Consider the following 18,822-nt stretch of genomic DNA (forward strand, 5'->3'; position numbering starts at 1 on the left):
AATCCTAGCTCCTCTACCCACTGCCTGAGTAGCTATGGATCGGTTTTATTCTCACTATGCCCCAATATTCTCTTCTGTAAATTAGGATAGTAATAGAATCTACTCATGGGGTTATTGTGAGAATTAAATAAGTCAATATTTATAAATCACTTAATATAATGTCTGTCATTATATTTAATTATATTTAAGTATATAAAGGATTATGAGGAGAATTCTCATGCCCTGATGTTGGGAGAATATTGAGTAAAGTCATGTTTGAAATCAGTTGGTTATTACATAACAAAGTTGAACATACACATGCCCTGAGACTTGGCAAAGTCACAAATATACTTCATTTTAAAGTAAGAGTGATGCTTGCAGCTTTGTTCATAATTGGCAAAAACTAAAAACAACCCACATCTTGCTACAATGGAACTGATAAAATAATGGCCACATATATTTCTATTGGATGCTGTTTAGTAACAAAATGGAATGAAAGGAATGGACTATAGCTTCATCAACAAGGTTGAATCTTATAAATGATGAACAAAACAATTGAGGCACAAAAGTATATACAGCATGAAACCATGTACAGAATGTTCAAAAGGAAGCAAAGCCAAAATATTGAAGAAAGTACATATATGTAGTAAAACTATAAGGAAAAATAAACAAATTACCATAAAAGTGAGTCTTACTCTCTCTGAGGAAATAAGGGCTGTAACTGAGGAGGGGCACTGATGGGGTGTGTGTGTGTGTGTGTGTGTGTGTGTGTGTGTGTGTATTTTCACACATGCACATACACATTGATAGCACTCCATATTTTTTAGCCTGGAAAATTTTAGGAATGTTTATTTTATAATTATTTACTAAATTATGAGCATATTTTCTATATGTATGTTATATTTCACAACAGAAAAAAAATTTAAAACCTGCTATAAAATTCTTGCTTTCACAAAATTAACCATGTTGATAACTAGAAATTCTATAGTATTTTGTGCTCTCGCCTTAGCTTTTTTGCTAGATATGACTGCCTCTGAGAGATGATGTGATGAATTTCATGGGCTTGCTCACAGATTAACCTTCATTTGGAATCTTATCTCACTCCAACCATCCTCTCCCTTCGTTTTTAGCAAAAGCAACTGACCCATCAGTGGTCACACAAAAGTTTTGCATAAAACATACCTTTTATTTTTTAAAAGTTGGTTATTATTTATAGTATTATTGTAAGATGCAGAAGAGTAGGTACATCTTCTTTACTGAGGTATTTCTTTTTTAGCTCAGAAAAATAAATCATTTTGAAATTGTATTTCATTATTGAAACATAATCTAGTAAATACCACATCAAACAGAATTCATCAAATACCATAAAGAATATATTTTTTAAAGTATTCCATCTTTTTTTAAATATTTTTTTGAGAGAGAGAGAAGAGAATTTTAATATTTATTTTTTAGTGTTCAGCAGACACAACATCTTTGTTTGTATGTGGTGCTGAGGATCGAACCAGGGCAGCACTCATGCCAGGCGAGCGCACTACTGCTTGAGCCACATCCCCAGCCCCAGAAGTAGAATATATTAAAGACATCTGTGCTTTCAGTTCATCCTTACAATATGCTTCCCACACAGTGTCATTTGTTCTAACATTGTATCTTTGGGTTTTAGCAAAGCTTTACATGCATAGTCACAAGGTATTTGCTGACAAAGGAATGCAGTTGTTTTTTTTCCATTTGTGTTCCATGTATTATCTCAGACATTTTAACTTGGCATGAAGACAGCTACTTTCCCAATGGTTTGTTGCTTTTTGACTTTCATTTTTAAGAAAACTCAGAAGCTTTTCAGCATTTAGTATTGGTGATTTTTCTTCAAAGTATTGATTTGACTAGTACAATACTTAGGCATGCTGGGAGCATTCTTGAGTTTCACCTCATGTGTGGATGTTTAGGTTTTAAAGGGTAGCCAATTGTGATTGTTTCAGAAGATCATTATCTATTAACTACAATATGTACTTGGGGCAAAGTCAATGTTCCCAAAAGTAGATGTGAATTCACACTTTAAAAAGTGTTCTTAATCAAAGGGAGATCAGTAGAGTGGAGGAAACAGACTAGGGAGAGGGAAAAGGGGAGAAAATGGGGAAATATGGGGGAGTGATATTGGCCGAATTATATTGTCATATCGTGTGCATGCACAAATACGTAACAACAACTTCCACCATTATAATGCAGTAAATTATAATGCACCCATAAAGATATGGAAAAAAAAACCAGTGTTCATTAATATCAATTATTATGGTCAGTTTCTCAGCTCTGATCAGCTATTTGGTTTTGACCTTAATGTGGCTCCTGAAGTGACAGGAGTCAGCCAGGTTAGCTGTTGTTCTTCCTTTTTTAATATTATTTCTATTAGTCTATGTTGCAGAGCTTACTTATAATCCATAATCCCCTTAGCTAGACACAGAAACTGCAACATATGACAATACGCTGAAAGATCACACAGAACGGCACCCTCCCTGTCCACTCTGTGCCCACCTCCCCCTTGCTACTGTACAGTTTGTTGTAATCAAGTGGAGGGTGTCAGTGACAATTCTACATTAAACATAGTAAACTTTCTTTCTTTCTTTTTGGAAAAAAAAATAAGTATTTGTGAATAGAAATTGAATATTTATTTTGGAATTTCAGTGGGCATCTTCTGTACCCCACTTCAAAGTCACTTGCTCAGTCATAAAATTTTGTTTGTTTTAAACCCAAGAAACCCCTTCTTTGAATAAAAATGAACATGAAACTGTAATCTTTTGGGGCTGGGGATGTGGCTCAAGCGGTAGCGCGCTCGCCTGGCATGCGTGCGGCCCGGGTTCGATCCTCAGCACCACATACCAACAAAGATGTTGTGTCCGCCAAGAACTAAAAAATAAATGTTAAAAATTCTCTCTCTCACTCTCTCTCCTCTCTCACTCTCTCTTTAAAAAAAAAAAAAAGAAACTGTAATCTTTAAAGGAAACAATGACAATAAAACTGCTCTTGTCAACTTTAATGTGATAGGGCATAAGAGTTCAGACCTCTGCTTATTTACCTTTTTCTGCCCCCTTCTCAGGAAAGACTTGAAGATTACTCTGTGAAAACCTAGTTTCCTTGAAAAACAGAAAAAAAATTGTGCCAAGTCTACCTCTCTAGGGCTGCCCTCACCAACATTTGTTTCCTCTAGTCATTAAGGAACCAGTTATGCTTTCAAAGGCTGATATGTTCATGTTCAAAATCTGGGGACCAGTAATAACTCACTAGTTACCTCACATGTACTATTCACTGCATCTATTCTGGGATAAAGAGGTCTAACAGAGTGAATGTGAAATGGTGGAGGTATTTTAGCATCTAAAATAGGAGAAACTTGTTTGGTCTAGAATCCTTTTCTGTGTGTTCCCCAGTGGCCTTGAGGTTGAAGACATGATAATCTAATTTGTTACAATTTGTTTCAATAAAAATAATAATTAAAAAAATGCTGCTAATAAGGGAAACTACAAAAATATAAATCAAACAAAATTTAAAATAAAAGGAAAATAACTCTTAAAAAGTGATCTCAAGATAATTATGAAAAGTATCTTTAAGATTCAGGAAATGGACCATCTGTGCTATGCAATCAGCTGACAAGTAACACAAGCTCCTATAAAAATGGACCTGAAAATGTCTGACAGAACTCAACAAAGATCTAAATCTTACTAATGTCACAGTGCAACGCATGCTGTGAGGAGGCTCTGCTGTAACAAGCGATTCAGGGACTGGTTCCACACTGCAGTGCCAGTGTCCTCCAATATGATTCAAGGCTGACCTAGCTCCATTTGGTTGGGAGATAGAAGGACATAAGAAAGTAGAGAAGAAATGTCTTCTCTTAATTGTGTAGTAGGATCACATCCAATTAGTGAGAACTTACCATGATTCCAAAAGTTTAGGAAATGTAGGTTAGCTATTTTGGAAGAGAAAATGGATTTGGTGAACAACTAGCCAGGGTTTGTTATGTATACGGGAGGGGAGAGAATCTAGATCAGGGATTCCCAAACTATAACTTGAGCATCAAGGGGTTTGACTTTGAAAACACCCTGGGAAGCCTCCTCTACTCTTTTTTCTACTTGCCTTAAAATAGAACTGTGCATGCAAGCACTATTTTTTTTTTTTTAAAGATAGAGGGAGAGAATTTTTTTAATATTTATTTTTTAGTTTTCGGCGGACACAACATCTTTGTTTTGTATGTGGTGCTGAGGATCGAACCTGAGGCACATGCATGCCAGGCGAACGCGCTACCGCTTGAGCCACATCCCCAACCCCAACACAAGCACTAATTTCACTTCTTGTTGTTCTGTGAATAAACTGTGATCATGTAAGACCCAATACCTTTGCATGTGATTGGCATTTGGCATGAGATATCTCTCCAGTTCTTTTTTCTTTTTTTTGTCTTTTTTCTTTTTGTGGTACTGGGTATTGAACTCAGGGACTCCCACATGCTATGCAAGTGCTTTACTGCTGAGATACACTGGCAGCCCTTTTTATTTCATTTTGAGACTGACTTTGAATTTGGGATCCTCCTGACTTTGCCTCTCAAGTAGTTGGGATTATAGGCATGAGCCCTGTACCCAGCTGTCCAGTTCTTTTTAATATTCCTTCTCTTCCAACCTCTTTCTCTTCCAAATCTAGAAACTCTTCCTCATCTTTTAAGACCCAAGACAATGTTTACTTCCCCTATGAACTTCTCTCTGATGACACAAACAGCACAGATCTCTTTACGGTAACTGAAATTTATTCTTGTACTTCCTACATACCCTATTACTGAATGCATTAGCCTGTAACATAATTATTAAGGGAAACAGCATATTTTCCAAAGGATTGAGTATCTTAATATTTATGATCTAGTGACCATTAATAGACTTAGCTTCTTAAGGGCAAAGACTGAGATCTATCTTAGTATCTTCTATACCTATCCAGAAGAGGCCTGGTCTCTCTCTCTCTCTCTCTCTCTCTCTCTCTCTCTCTCTCTCTCTCTCTCTCTATATATATATATATATATATATATATATATATATATATACATATATATATATATATATATACTCTCTCTCTCTCTAACTGAAGGAAAAATTAATGCTTTCTCCCTCCAGCTACTTACTAGTTATCACACATCTGTGTCTTTTTGTTTGTTCTTATAGGTTTTTCATTGTGGTAAAGAAATCAAAAACAAACAACAAAAAACCCACACAATTTACCATTTTAACTAGGTTTTAGTGGCATAATAATATTAACAATATGCACTTTGTTGTGTAACTGATTTCTATAACTCTTCATTTTGTAAAAGGGAAACTCCGTGATTCATGGTGGGGTAGGGAGGGGGAGCATGGGAGGATTAGATGAACTCTAGATAGGGCAAAGAGGTGGGAGGGGAAGGGAGGGGCATTGGGGTAAAAAAAAAAAAGGTGGTGGAATGAAATGGATATCATTACCCTAAGTAAATGTATGAAGACATAAATGGTGGGAATATATTTCGAATACAACCAGAGATACGATAAATTGTGCTCTATATGTGTAATATGAATTGAAAATCATTCTTCTGTTATATATAATAAATTATGATAAAAAATAAATAAAAACTTAAAAAAAAAGGAAATCTCCACCCACTGAACAACTCCTTTTTTGCCCCTCCCCCAGCCCTGGTAAACACTGTTCTACTTTCTGATTCTGAGAGCTTGACTACTTTAAATACTACTTTAAATACTAAATGTAAGTGGAATGATTCAGCATTTGTCTTTTTATGACTGCTTATTTCACTTAGCACAATGTCTTCAAGATTTATCCATGTTGTAGGATATGATAGTATTGCCTTCACTTTTAAAGGCTCATTAACAATTCATTGAGCCAGGCCAATGAATTGGCCAGCACTTGTAGACCCAGCTATCATGGAGAGAGGAGTCTGAAAGTAGCTTGGACAACAAAGTGAGAATGTGTCTTAAAAAAAAAAAAAAAGAAGGAAGGAGAAATTTATAAATTTAATATATTTATTTATTTAATTTATATACTTGTTTTCCTTATCCATTTACACATTCTGTTTTGGTTTTTTTTTCCTTTGTGGTACTGAAGACAGATTTAAAGATAGATAGTGTAGTTAGGTAAATCGGATCTAATATGGAGTAATGAAGGCTATATTGAGAATGGAGTCTAGGAAAAGGGGAATTGAAAATGTCCCCAAGGTCCAGAGCCCTTTCCAAAGAAATGTTAATGAAGCAGCTCCCAGCAAACCCAGAGATGCTAATCAGAAGTTCTTCTGGCCCACCTGTCTTCCACCCTTTGGACCTTCCCCACCTACATTCCATCACTGCAAGAAAACAGAACAAAGGACAAAAATGCAAGCGACAGGAATGGAGGAAATCTGAAAGTAAACCTTAGCTATAAAAAAAGGGAAGACCTGGGGCTGGGGATGTGGCTCAAGGGGTAGTGTGCTCGCCCCGCATGCGCAGAGCGCTGGGTTTGATCCTCAGCACCACATAAAAATAAAGATGTTGTGTCCTCCGAAAACTGAAAAATAAATATTAAAAAAAAAAAAGGAAAAGCTCCCTCTTCCAAGGATTCCACCTCTTGGGTCAGAGAAGTCTTTTCTGGGGTTCTTTAATAAAGCTTTTACTTTCCACTCTAAACTTGCCTCTGCATGCTTCTCTGGTGTTATACTTCAGCATCGGGGAAGCAAGGATTCCTCACCGGTAAACAGCTTTAACAGTACTGGGGATTGGACTTGGTGGTGCTCTGAGACCCGGTCTTGCTGGCCTTGAATTTGTGATCCTCCTGCCTCAGCCTTGAGTTCACCGGTATTACAGACATAGGCCACATCCTCTGGCCATTCTATTGTCTTTTTGTTTGCCTTGTCGGTAACTGGAGGGGATTGATGAAAACATTTTTTTATTTACTGGAGAGAAAAGGTGACAGTATATGCTTGAACTTTTTAAGATGATTAAGGTTCTAGAGATTAAAAGAAATTATACTTAGGTGCAAAGGGAAATTAATTTAAAAAAATCTCTTTGACCACTTAGCGGTAAAAAAAAAACTATTAAACTATTTTCAGCTGAAATAAGGGTCCATAATAAAAATCTGTTGACATTCCAAAGGCCTCCCCGACCTTTTCTTTTTATTCGTCATACACTCAAAACATTGCTCTGGTGAGAAAAGAAACAGCCCAGTTTTAAAGTAGGGCAAAATAAATATAAATAAAAGGATCAATGAACTCTTTTAGCACAAGAGTATTTGTGCGAATTTTAGTATTTATGGAGAAGCTGCAGAGTAACCCCTGTCCCCTTGGTATTAGCAGTAGTCCCCGCGTTCATTTGCACGGAAGAAGTTTGAAGCCCTTTAGGGACTGGACAGGCACCATCTTTACTACAGTGTGTCATGGTGAAAGAATCTAAAGTATCCTTGCATTAACGCGATGCTTATTTTTTCAGTTGGTTTGTGAACTATTATTAAATATGTAGCCATAATGTGTACTGAAAAATCTCCAAGTAAATTAACAAACTTCCTTCAAAAAATATTACACTAAAAATCCCAGTATTTAAAATCTGCATGTTGGCAAAAGTATGTCAAATATAGCTTGAAATAGTAAATAATCCCCCAAAGCAACATTTGCAAAGTAATTGGTGTGTGAACAAAGAACCCTTTTTCGCAGCAGCAGCATGAATGTTGCCTTTATTTTTGTTCTCACAAGTATGATTTTAGAAAACAGCTGTAGCGCATGTTGACAAATGACAAAGCGGCAGACGTGGTAAAACACTTTCCGCCAAGGCCAAAGCGTGGGGGGGCGGGATTGCTGGAACGGCAAACTGGCTGGAGTCCCTAGTTTCGCTAACCTCTTTTTTTTTCCCAGTCCGGAGTGAGAGGGGGCCTCCTCGCCCCACCCCCTTTCCTGGCTCTGGTTACAGCCTTTCGAGTTGAGCAAACTTGCTGCTGGCGGATTGGCGGCCGGGAGCTCTCCGACTCAGGCGTTGTATTTATTAATTTATATTCCACGGCGCCCCGCGCGGGCCGCTCCTTTGTATCCGGTCGCCACCGCCCGGGTCCAAGGCCTCAGCGGGCAGCGCGTCCCCCACGTCCACCCGACTCCCACGGCCGGCACGTGCTGGGCCCAGCCGGCCGAGGGGGCGGAGGCCCTTTTTTTTTTTTTTTCTACCCCCTCTTTGCCAGGAGGAGGAGGAGCAGCAGCAACAGCAGCAGCAGCAGTAGGAGGCGACAGCTGCCCCGCCAGGGAGGCGCGGCGGAACACGGGCTGCGGTCAGCTGAATCCTCTCGGGGCTGCAGACCTGCCCCGCGCTCGGCGACTCACTGCGGCGGCGGCCGCCGGCGATGTTCCCCAGCACTTCCTGACTGGCACGGTGCACTCGGCTGCGCTCACACGCCCCCAGCCCTGGGGCCCCCGGCTCGCTCGCTAGCTGGCTGAGTGGCTCACGCGGCCCCGCTCTGCGTCGGCCGCGCAGTGGTGGAGGCGCGCCAGGGGGTCGCGGCTGGGGATGAGCGGCTTGCGGGTATACACGCCACCGACTGGCCCCGAGAGGCCGTGAGGAGCTGGTTTTCTCCGAATCGCCGCCCTGCCCTTGAATTTGAGATCATGTACGTACGCGTCGAAGTCCTGCCATTGTCTGTAGCCCGAATGCGTGCGGTGCGCCCTGGGGCTTGGGGCTCGCGCCCACCCTCGCTGAGCGCTGCCCCCGCCACTTCCTGTTCGGATGAAAGGGACTGGCGCGCTGACCGTGCTGCTTTTCTCCCCTGGTCCCCCTCTCTGTCGGTGCAGGTCCATTCACATCGTGGCGCTGGGGAACGAAGGCGACGCGTTCCACCAGGACAATCGGCCGTCGGGGCTCATCCGCACTTACCTGGGGAGAAGCCCTCTGGTCTCAGGGGACGAAAGCAGCTTGTTGCTGAACGCGACCAGCACGGTCGCGCGTCCAGTGTTCACGGAGTATCAGGCCAGTGCGTTCGGGAACGTCAAGCTCGTGGTTCACGACTGTCCCGTGTGGGTAAGGGACACCAGCTGCTCCGTGCTGAGGCTGAAGGAGCTTTTTTAAAATTTTCTTCTCCCTACTTTTCCCAGTTCCACGAACGCGGAGTGTTTGCCTTACATGGGTAGAGTTTTAAAACATTTGGGGGGGACATCTGTAGTCTTTGTTTAGTGGGGCACGGGGCAGCCCAGTCAAAGAACTTGGCTATAAGGTAAAAAGCCCCAGTGGAACGTGGAGCACTTAGTCGTACACTTCACGACTGTGGGATTTTCCTTGGTAGACAACTGACAGTTGAATGTGCCAGCCCCAAAGGACAGGGTCACCAAGTTCCACTAGCAAAGAGCAATGTTTTTTCATGCCTACCCTGTGGAGGATAGGGTAATACTAGTGTTCTATAAATACAGCCCTCTTATAGCTCAGTGTAGGCAAAAATACTTTTCACTGGACAGTTCAAAAATAGTATGTAAAGATGGGGAAAGACAGGGACTGAGAATTAATTTTAAAGACTCATTTATAGCACTGATAACCTCTGAAAGTTTTTAAAAATTTTAATAATACAAATACTTTTTCTATGCAGTTCTTTGATTTTAATGACTCATAAATAGAAATAATGTAACTAATGATGTTTGAAGTTTAAAAAAATCTTTATGATTGTGATAATTAAATGAAGTTGTAGTGAAATGGATAAAATTCAGCCTGATTCTTGTATGTATCATGAAGGACAAAGGAATCTACTTCTTGACACACATAAATATTTTCAGTACACTATAACATTATATTTAAATGTTTTCATTTAGTTTAATTCAAGAATGTCTGATTTTTTTACTAATTGTTAAATATATTTCAGCTAAAGAGTACAGAAAAAACTTATGCAGAAGAAACTTCAGTGTCTAAGAATACACACACACACACACACACACACACACACATATATATATAAATTTTAGTGTCACAGAATATAAACTACTCTGTGAGATTTTACAGTTGAACAGCAATTTTAATGAAACTATATTAGCATACCTTTAAAGAAATGTATAGAATGAACTTAGAAAAATTCTTATGCAAATTTCCATATTATGGAAAGAAAAGACTGCTTGCTCATATAAATATTCAGATAAAGGAAATTTTTGTTAGTATGCTGAAATAAATTTACAACAGGCTTTTCAATATGTGGGATGCTAGTAAGCCCCTAACTATGACAGTGATGCTGCTGTTCGTAAGAAGAATGGAGTCTTTGCAAGCAAATGAAGCATGTCTTTTACTTTTGGCCCTTTTATTATGAAAGATCTTATAGCCTCTAAGACTTATTGGATCAATGTGCAGTTGAACAAATGTTTAGTGAACAAATAAATGTACATAAAACAAAATAAGCAGAATTAGGATGTTAGTATTACTTTTTCTGTTTTTAATTTGAGCCGTTAACCCTTTCCTGTTTATGTTGTTAATTTAGCAGACAATGCTTGTGATCCCATGTATTGTGTATAGTAGGATGAAATCTTCCAAATGGATAAAGTAAGCCTCTGTAGTCTGGATTCTTGTCATATACTGATTATTATGGTTTATTATGCTAATCACTTCATTTAGTTAAAACTCTGGTGGAACCAAGTTTGTAACTAGGTGTAATTTTCTAGGTTATAGTGGATCTTCAAACATAGTAGATTACATTTGCAGAGTTTCTCATTCTAAGATGCTTTTCTTCTCTACGTGTTAAGTAAAGCCCATCAGAGATGTTAAGGGTATTTAATCAGGTGTTATTGACATATGTACTGAATCAGAATGTTAAATGCAGCAAAGCAGATAGAACACAAGTTTTGATATCAAGAGGAACTGACTTCAGAACCCCACATTGCCACTTAATGCCTTTCTGTCTTTGGTAAATCATTTACCTTTTCTCAATCTTACCTGACTATAGACTAATCATAATAATCTCTGCCTCCTACAGCTATGCTAAGGAGTAAATGAGATAGTAAATGTAAAGTTCTAAGTGTAGAGACTGTGCTCCATAAGTGGTATCTGCTATAATAATAGAATGTTTATTGTAACTCTAGTATAGTCATGTATCACTTATGCTAAGCAAAGGTAAAGTTTTCTCATGTCCTTCAAGATTTAAACCAATACACCAGATTGGAACAGTGATATTAGTTATCACACAAATATATTATCTACTACCACAATCAAGTAGAATAAATTTTTTGTTTCATTATAGAAATTCAGATTTTTTAAAAAAAATTATTATTTTTTTTTAAAGATGAGTTCCATTCTCTAAATGTGGTTCCAAGTCTTGCATAATCCCCTAGAGGAAATCCTGGAATTGATTTACAAGAGATGGAAGAGTATTTCCTTCATAATTCTAGAAACCAGTGGAGTGTTTTCTCTTTGATATAGCTTGAGAAGAAATGTGTTGTTGCTCCTTGGAGTTGGGATCAGATGGTTGTGCTTCTATTCCCTAGTTACTTTCTGTAAATCCTTAGCCTTGTTCTGTCTCCTTGGCCATATGTACTTGGCACTTTTTAAATAAATGTGTTTCAAATAACAGCTCATTATTTAGTATTTCTCTCATCCACTCCCTTTTTTTGTGCAGTTACATTATTACTTCATTTCACAATTCTACATCTTTTCCTGTTTACCAAAAAAATTTTATAAAAAGCAATGAGCTAATACATTCACAGTTTTCTTGTGCAGGATCTGAAGTTCTGGTTTCTATTAACAAATGAAAGTATTGTGGTCTTTATAAACAATACTACAGAGTTAATGATGCCCAAACCTATTTTTTTTTTCCCATGACATTTTCCTTAAATGTCTCCTTTTCCTGTATACCTCTCTAGTAGCTCTGGAATTTTGACCTATTTGGAATGTTGAAAGCAGATGCTTCCACCCCCACCCCCCCAGATTCTCTGAGTTAGATGAATGCTTAATATTGGTTCCACTTATATTTAGTTATGAATCCTATTTATATGAATTTACCCTTTTTGTTATTCTTACGTACTCTGGTATACTTGTGTACTTTGAACTTGAATACTGTTTAACAGATATAGTTGGAATTGTATGGGGTTTGTGGTTTGGGATTTGGAAATTAGTGAAGTGTTCTGCTGGGAAGTGCTCACATTTTCTTGGGCTGTGTCCCACATCACTCCCCACAACTCACCCCATTATACTCTCTACCAAGTTCATTCCTTTGTCTTTGGTATTGAGCGTCTTTCTTCTTTGCTTTTTTCTTTCTTTCTCTTTTGATTCATTTAAACTTCCTTCAAAAATGCTCGCTCTATTCCACTTTCAATGGGGTATTCATGTCTAGATATTCTGCAGTTCTCATTACTTGGAGTGCCCTCGTGAGAGATGGGTCAGTTGGCAGGGTATAGGTAAGGGGGGCCACTGGTCAGCTCTCTCTGCACAAGGGCAACTCTGTGTAACACTCCAAAATTTTTCTATCACAGAATAAAAGTCTGTCACATAGATCTTAAAAATTGATTGATTCAAATACTGTTAACCCTGTTTTGAACTCATATTTCAAACTCATACTGCAAACTTTCATAGCCAAACAGTTGGTCAACCAGCTGTCTTATTTCCTTAGACTGACTGTATTATATCCCAGAAAACTATACCAAAGGCCAAATGTAAGGATGAATTATGATTAATGGTTAATTAGAATATGAGAAGAAAGTTATTGGTATATATTTGGTAGTAGAATTAAGATCCATAAAGATATTTTCCACATACTACTGTTTGTATAAAAACTTTGAAAAATTGTTTTTAACATATCAGAGCACTAAATTTTAAGGTGTAGGGTCCATAATAAATTACTTATGGTCTCAATTCTAAACTTAAATATTTTCATTAGCATACAAAAAGTAAGAATTTCAGAACTAGAAAGACTTATTTTTAATTTTTAATTTATACAAGCAAAACAAACTGGGTCACAGAAAATCCTTTGAAGCATCATTACTCACACTGTTGTTGCTTTTTCATTTATAATAAAAATGTAACATTCCAGAATGTTAGGTGATTAGAAACAGTATTATTTTTAGAAGTGCTTATTCTTAAAGCATAGAAATTGAAAGGGGTTGCTTCTTTCATCAAACTCTTAGTTATCATCTAGATATCATGTTGAGCCATAATACTTATCTAGGCTAAACAAAGAAAACTTTTTTAAAAAATTAAACATTTTAAATTTTATATAGCTATGTGTTTAAAAATAAATTTATGTAAATTCCAAAAATTAAAGTATAGCAAATAAATTTAGACTAATATGTTACATTTAATTTCATGATGGATTTGAAGATAAGTAGACTGAAGTTTACTGTCTACATTTTGGTTTAGGACATTTTTGACAGTGATTGGTACACTTCTCGAAACCTAATTGGGAGTGCTGACATCATTGTGATCAAATACAACGTTAATGACAAGTTTTCATTCCATGAAGTAAAGGACAATTATATTCCAGTGATAAAAAGAGCATTAAATTCTGTTCCAGTAATCATTGCTGCTGTTGGTACCAGACAAAATGGTAAGTATTTAATTTTCTTTTTTATAATTGGCTTGCAGGTACCACATTAAGTTTGAATAGTTAAGTTTATTAATGATTAGTATAGTTTTTTTTTTAATTTTACCCAAATGACTATGGGTTCAAATGCCAGTTGTTATCTCTTCATCATCTGATGATAAGAACACATCAAAGGAGAGGATTGAAAGCTTCTGCTCTGATTCTGATGGGTACAAATCTGTCTTTTAACTTGCTCTTCCCAGTAATAAAGGATTCAGTGGTTGTGTTCTTTTGACATATGAAAGGTACTAACCTGAAATTGAGCCCTAGAAAGCTTTTTTTTTTTTTTTTTTTTTTGACAGTCTAATGATTTACCCAATTGAAAAGAATGGCTTACCCTCTTGAAGATGTGAGTGTGGGAGAATTTTTAGGTGGATAACAATGAGAGAGCTAAAAACACTGACACTGCTGCCTGAGGAAAGGCAGTTTACTCTGTGGCTAAGGGACTGGGTTGGTTGGGGCAGTTGTAGTCACTGCTGCTATGTATATTATTGTCATTTTTCTTAAGGCCAACTCAAGATTCACTTTGATTAGGTGGTATTTTACATATCTTCTTAGTAATATTTACTCAGTAAAGCTGTTATTAAATTGTTGCTTTTTATTTATTAAAATTTTTTAACCTTTTAATTAAGGTGTAGCAAAGAAAATAATATAAAGTTCATTAGTGTACATAGAGTGTAGCTTAATGCAGTTGTACCTGTGTGTATGTCTACACAACCATTGCACAGATGGGGGGGGGCAGTACACCTGTAGTACTTTAGAAGGTTCTCTCAGGCCTCTTTCCTAGATAATAACACCTTTCCTCAGAAGAAACTGCTATTCTGACTTCTAACTACAGAGACTAGTTTTTACTTATTCTTGAACTTTATACAAATGAAATTATAGGATATGTTGTGCTTATCTATAGTTTGCTGTTTTTATTGCTTTACATTATTCTATTGTATGGATATGCCATAATTTATGTATTCATTCTCCTTTGCATGATACTTAGTTTGTTCCCTAGGAGTAGGATTGTTGGGTCATAAGGTAGGTAAATGTTGAGCATTAGTAAATACAAATAAAGCAAGCTTGACCCACTCTTGACCCCACATCCTACTTCCCTATCCCCCCTCCCTACCCCATGGTTCTTGAAAGAACCATTCACACTTCCTGAGTCCACTTCCTTTTCATTCTTCAGACTACTACAGTCTCATTTTGACTTCCATAGTCACACCAAGTTCTCACTGGGATTGCCAGTTTTTATTGCCAAATTTAATATGTTAGTAACAATTCTGTCTTTGAAATTATTTGTACATCTCTCTGCTTAATAAAGCTACTCTTTCTTTTCTGTTTCTTCTAATTCTCTGTCTTTTTTTTTACTGGTCCCCTTGCATTCTCCTGGGCTCCTCTCCACGAGCAGCAACACATCATAGAATTGTTTCCCAGGTTTCCATCCTTTGGCTTCACCTCTTGCTCTTTAACCAAGAACATGAACTAGCCAGTCGGTTGCCCTTGCTTCCTTTCTATGTACAGTGATTGTCTAGTCTGTTTCTCTTGCTCTAGTCTTTCTCCTGACCCATATTTCATAGACAGCATCCTCTTACTGCTGAGTTCCTTGTCTTGGTGAATGATGCAAAATCTTTCAATTCAACCAAAACCAGAATCATCCTAGATCCCCCTTTCTCTCCTGTCCTGTCCCCTACACCAGTTGATTAAGAAGCTTTTTTTTTTTTTTTAATTTTACATTTTAAATAACTCTAACACATAAACCCATTGTTTTCTTTTTTTAAATCTCTGCTGGATTTCAAATGCTTGTTATTTAATTATCTTTCATAGGGACTTCTTTATCTCCTAAAAGGAAAGTTCAGGTTTTATAGGGCCTCAGACTTACATAATTTTGTGACTGGGGTAGGGAACCCCACAATGAATAAGAAAAGAAAGAATGACAACTCACAAATCTCAAAGGGTCTGTCAAGTACCACATTTAGAAATATTTCTATTTAATAGCCCAACACTTCTGTAAATTTTCTTACATATTTTTGGGCTGTGAAGTCTTTGATCACCCCTTCGAGATATTTTCTTTGGAGAGAGGAGAATGATTATCAGTTTTTCTAACAGCATGTTTCTTCATTCTGTACATCTTTCTGGCTCCAGGCACCAGTTTGTATTGTGTACATATTTCAGCTCAGCATTCTAGTATCTGATGCCAAATAAGTTAGCACTGTGGGTGTCAGAAGCATTCCTCAAAGTCATTCCTATTCTAGGACAGTTATGGAATAGGAAAGTATAATGCACACCTGTAATCCCAGCTACTTAGGAGAGAGCAGGATCACAAGTTCAAGGCCACCTGGGCACTTAGAAAGACCCTGTCTGAAAATAAAAAAGGAAAAGGGGCTGGGGGTGTAACTCAGTGGTAGAGTACCCCGGGCTTATTCCCAATGTTGAGGAAGTTTATTTCACTCAGCATGATAGTTTCTAGTTCCATCCATTTACTGGCAAATGCCATAATTTCATTCTTCTCATGGCCGAGTAATATTCCATTGTGTGTATGTACTACATTTTCTTTATCCATTCATCTGTTGAAGGGCATCTAGGTTGGTTCCATAGTTTAGCTATTGTGAATTGAGCTGCTATAAACATTAATGTGGCTGTGTCACTATAGTATGCCGATTTTAAGTCTTTGGGGGTATATGCCAAGAAGTGGGATAACCAAAAGTAAAAGCACACTGAACCTAAAGCTAAATTTCCCCTTAGTAGCATCCCCAAAATGCCTATGATTACTTCAGAATTGCCTCATACAAGATAAGTTGAATTAGAATAGAAAAAGACAGTGGTCTTAGCCAAACATAGTTAAAATATCTTATTTTTCAAATTTGACAAAAGCATATGACCCAACATGTGAAAGAATATGTTATTCAGGTTCCTCCCAAGGCTTTGGAAAGGAAGCACAAAAAGAAGGCTTTCTGTTGAAGCTTTATCAGTCTCATGATAAATTGGCCTCTGACCTCCTATTCTTGGATTGCCTCTGAAATAATTCTTTCAGAATAATTATGCTAGAATACAAGTCAGATCATGACATTCAGTGCTTTGAATTGTTTAGGAACTTCCTTCTTCATTAACTTGTGTTTTGTAAAATTTCAAACCTAAGAAGGTTGACAGGACTAAGACACTGAACCCCAGAATTTATAAACACACATGCACATGGACACATTTTTTTCTGAGCCATTTGAGACTGAATTGTAAACATGTGATTTCTTCACTCCTAATTACTTCAGCATTTATCATCCAAGAACAAGGCCCTTCTCCTATTAGCCATAATGCAATCACCATGCAAGAAGTTTAACATGCTGTTATCTATTATGCTGTTATTTAAAATATAATTTGTATTTACATTTTTTCAGTTGTTCCAGTAATGTGCTTTATAGTTTGTGTGTGTGTGTGTTTTTCCAATCCAGAGTATAAATTATGCATTGCATTTATTGGTCTTATCTCTCTGGTCTCTTTTAATTCAGATGGTTCCCCATAATTTGGGGTATATATATAGTATTTTTGTTTGTCTTTTTGTTTGTTTTGAGGGGGGATGTCTTTCATGACATTGATGTTATTAAAGAATTTGGGCTGGATCAGCATTTTTGCCTTATTCTTTCAGTTGTCATACATGTGCTTAGAAATTATAATTTTCTATGGTACATTGTACATTTATTTATTGGTATTCTTTTGTAAATAGAGCTTTCTACTCTCTCTGCTCCTATACCTTTCTTTTGGAATCATTATGATCCATGAATTTGTTCTTTCAATTCATCATTTTATAGTCTGTTGTTCTGATTATTCCTTCTGATTTTTGCTTTACCCTATGTTTGTCTAGAGGGGGTTTTCAGACTATATCTCATCAGTTTTGAATCACTTCCTTATTCCCTTAGACTTTTGCTGTCCCTGCCCTGGAAATAGGTGTTCTCAAGAAGCTCTGCATCCTTTTGGTAGGTAATGATATTTAGAAACCACAATTCAGGCTCTAGGGTACCCATGACTTCAGTGTCTTTGCTTCTAATCCTTGCACATTGATCAGAGCCAGGGATTGATATTATATATATAATAATAATATCAATAATATCTATATATAATATATATATATTCAAACATATTTTTTGTTTGTTCTTTTCAGTTATACGTCACAGTAGAATGTATTTTTACATATCATATATACATGAAGTATAATTCATTTTTGTGGTTGTACATGATGTGCAGTTAACACTGGTTGTGTATTCATATTCACATATGAACATGGGAAAGTTATGTCGTATTCATTCTTCTGTCTTTCCCATTCCCATCAACCCCGCTTCCCCTACTCCACCCTGTCCAATTCTGTGGCACCGCCCCCCATTGTGCTACTATGATTCAGACTCTGCATAACTGAGAGAACATTCAGCCTTTGGTTTTTGGGGATTGGTTTATTTCACTCAGCATGATAGTTTTCAATTGCATCCATTTACTGGCAAATGCCATAATTCATTCTTCTCATAGCTGAGTAATATTCCATTATGTATGTGTACCACATTTTCTTTATCCATTCATCTGTTGAAGGGCATCAAGATTGATTCCATAGCTTAGCTATTGTGAATTGAGCTGCTATAAACATTAACGTGGCTGTGTCACCATAGTATGCTGATTTTAAGTCTTTTGCGTATATGCCAAGGAGTGGGATAAATGGGTTAAATGGTATCTCCATACTGCTTTCCAGAGTAGTTGCACCAATTTGCAGTCCCACCAGCAATGTATGGTGTATGCATCTTTATCCTCACATCCTTGCCAATATTTATTGTTAGTTTTCATACTTATATTTTTAAATCCCAGGTTCCCATTGATAACCCTTATTTCTGTCCAGTATTTGTATCTCACGTTGATGACTTTCTATTGTAAAATCTTACCTGAGATACAAGATTGTTCATGTTCAAACTTCCAACTACTTCTAGAACCGTTAGGAACAATCCCCTTTGCCTTATGTGCCATTCCCCCTGAACTGCCTGAAGAACTTAATGCGTTTCTTCAGGTCTGGGAAAGTATTGACTTTCTCATTTCTTTGAGTATCACTGGGTCTCACGATCTTTATTCTGTTTCTTTCAGGAGCCTTCTCAGGCTGTTGGTGATGCTTCTGTGTCTTGGCTGCTGTTATCTTTCTGATCCCTTTATTTTGTTGTGTTGCATTTTTTCTTGGCCCTCCCCCACCCCCTCCCAGCTCATGCATTAGTCTGCTGGGTCTATTTTGCTATTCTGCTTGATTTAATTCTTAACTTCAACAACTTTCATTTCCAAGATCTC

At 37.4% G+C, this 18,822-nt stretch overlaps 1 protein-coding gene across 3 annotated transcripts in view; it reads left to right on the forward strand.

Annotated features, from left to right (window-relative positions):
- Positions 1–7,882: 7,882 nt before the first annotated feature.
- Positions 7,883–18,822, forward strand: part of Rhobtb3 (Rho related BTB domain containing 3) — a 57,538-nt gene continuing 46,598 nt past the window's right edge. The window contains exons 1-3 of one of the 3 annotated variants that reach the window (XM_040271939.2): positions 7,883–8,598; positions 8,780–9,005; positions 13,305–13,491. In XM_040271939.2, the coding sequence (XP_040127873.1) occupies positions 8,597–8,598; positions 8,780–9,005; positions 13,305–13,491 (415 nt within the window). In that variant the 5' untranslated portion in view covers positions 7,883–8,596. The remainder of the gene's footprint in view (positions 8,599–8,779; positions 9,006–13,304; positions 13,492–18,822) is intronic. The other 2 variants (XM_013359012.4, XM_005326149.5) reach the window with 2 other exon arrangements.

Source organism: Ictidomys tridecemlineatus, chromosome 1 (assembly GCF_052094955.1).
Source record: "Ictidomys tridecemlineatus isolate mIctTri1 chromosome 1, mIctTri1.hap1, whole genome shotgun sequence".
Taxonomy (NCBI): domain Eukaryota; kingdom Metazoa; phylum Chordata; class Mammalia; order Rodentia; family Sciuridae; genus Ictidomys; species Ictidomys tridecemlineatus.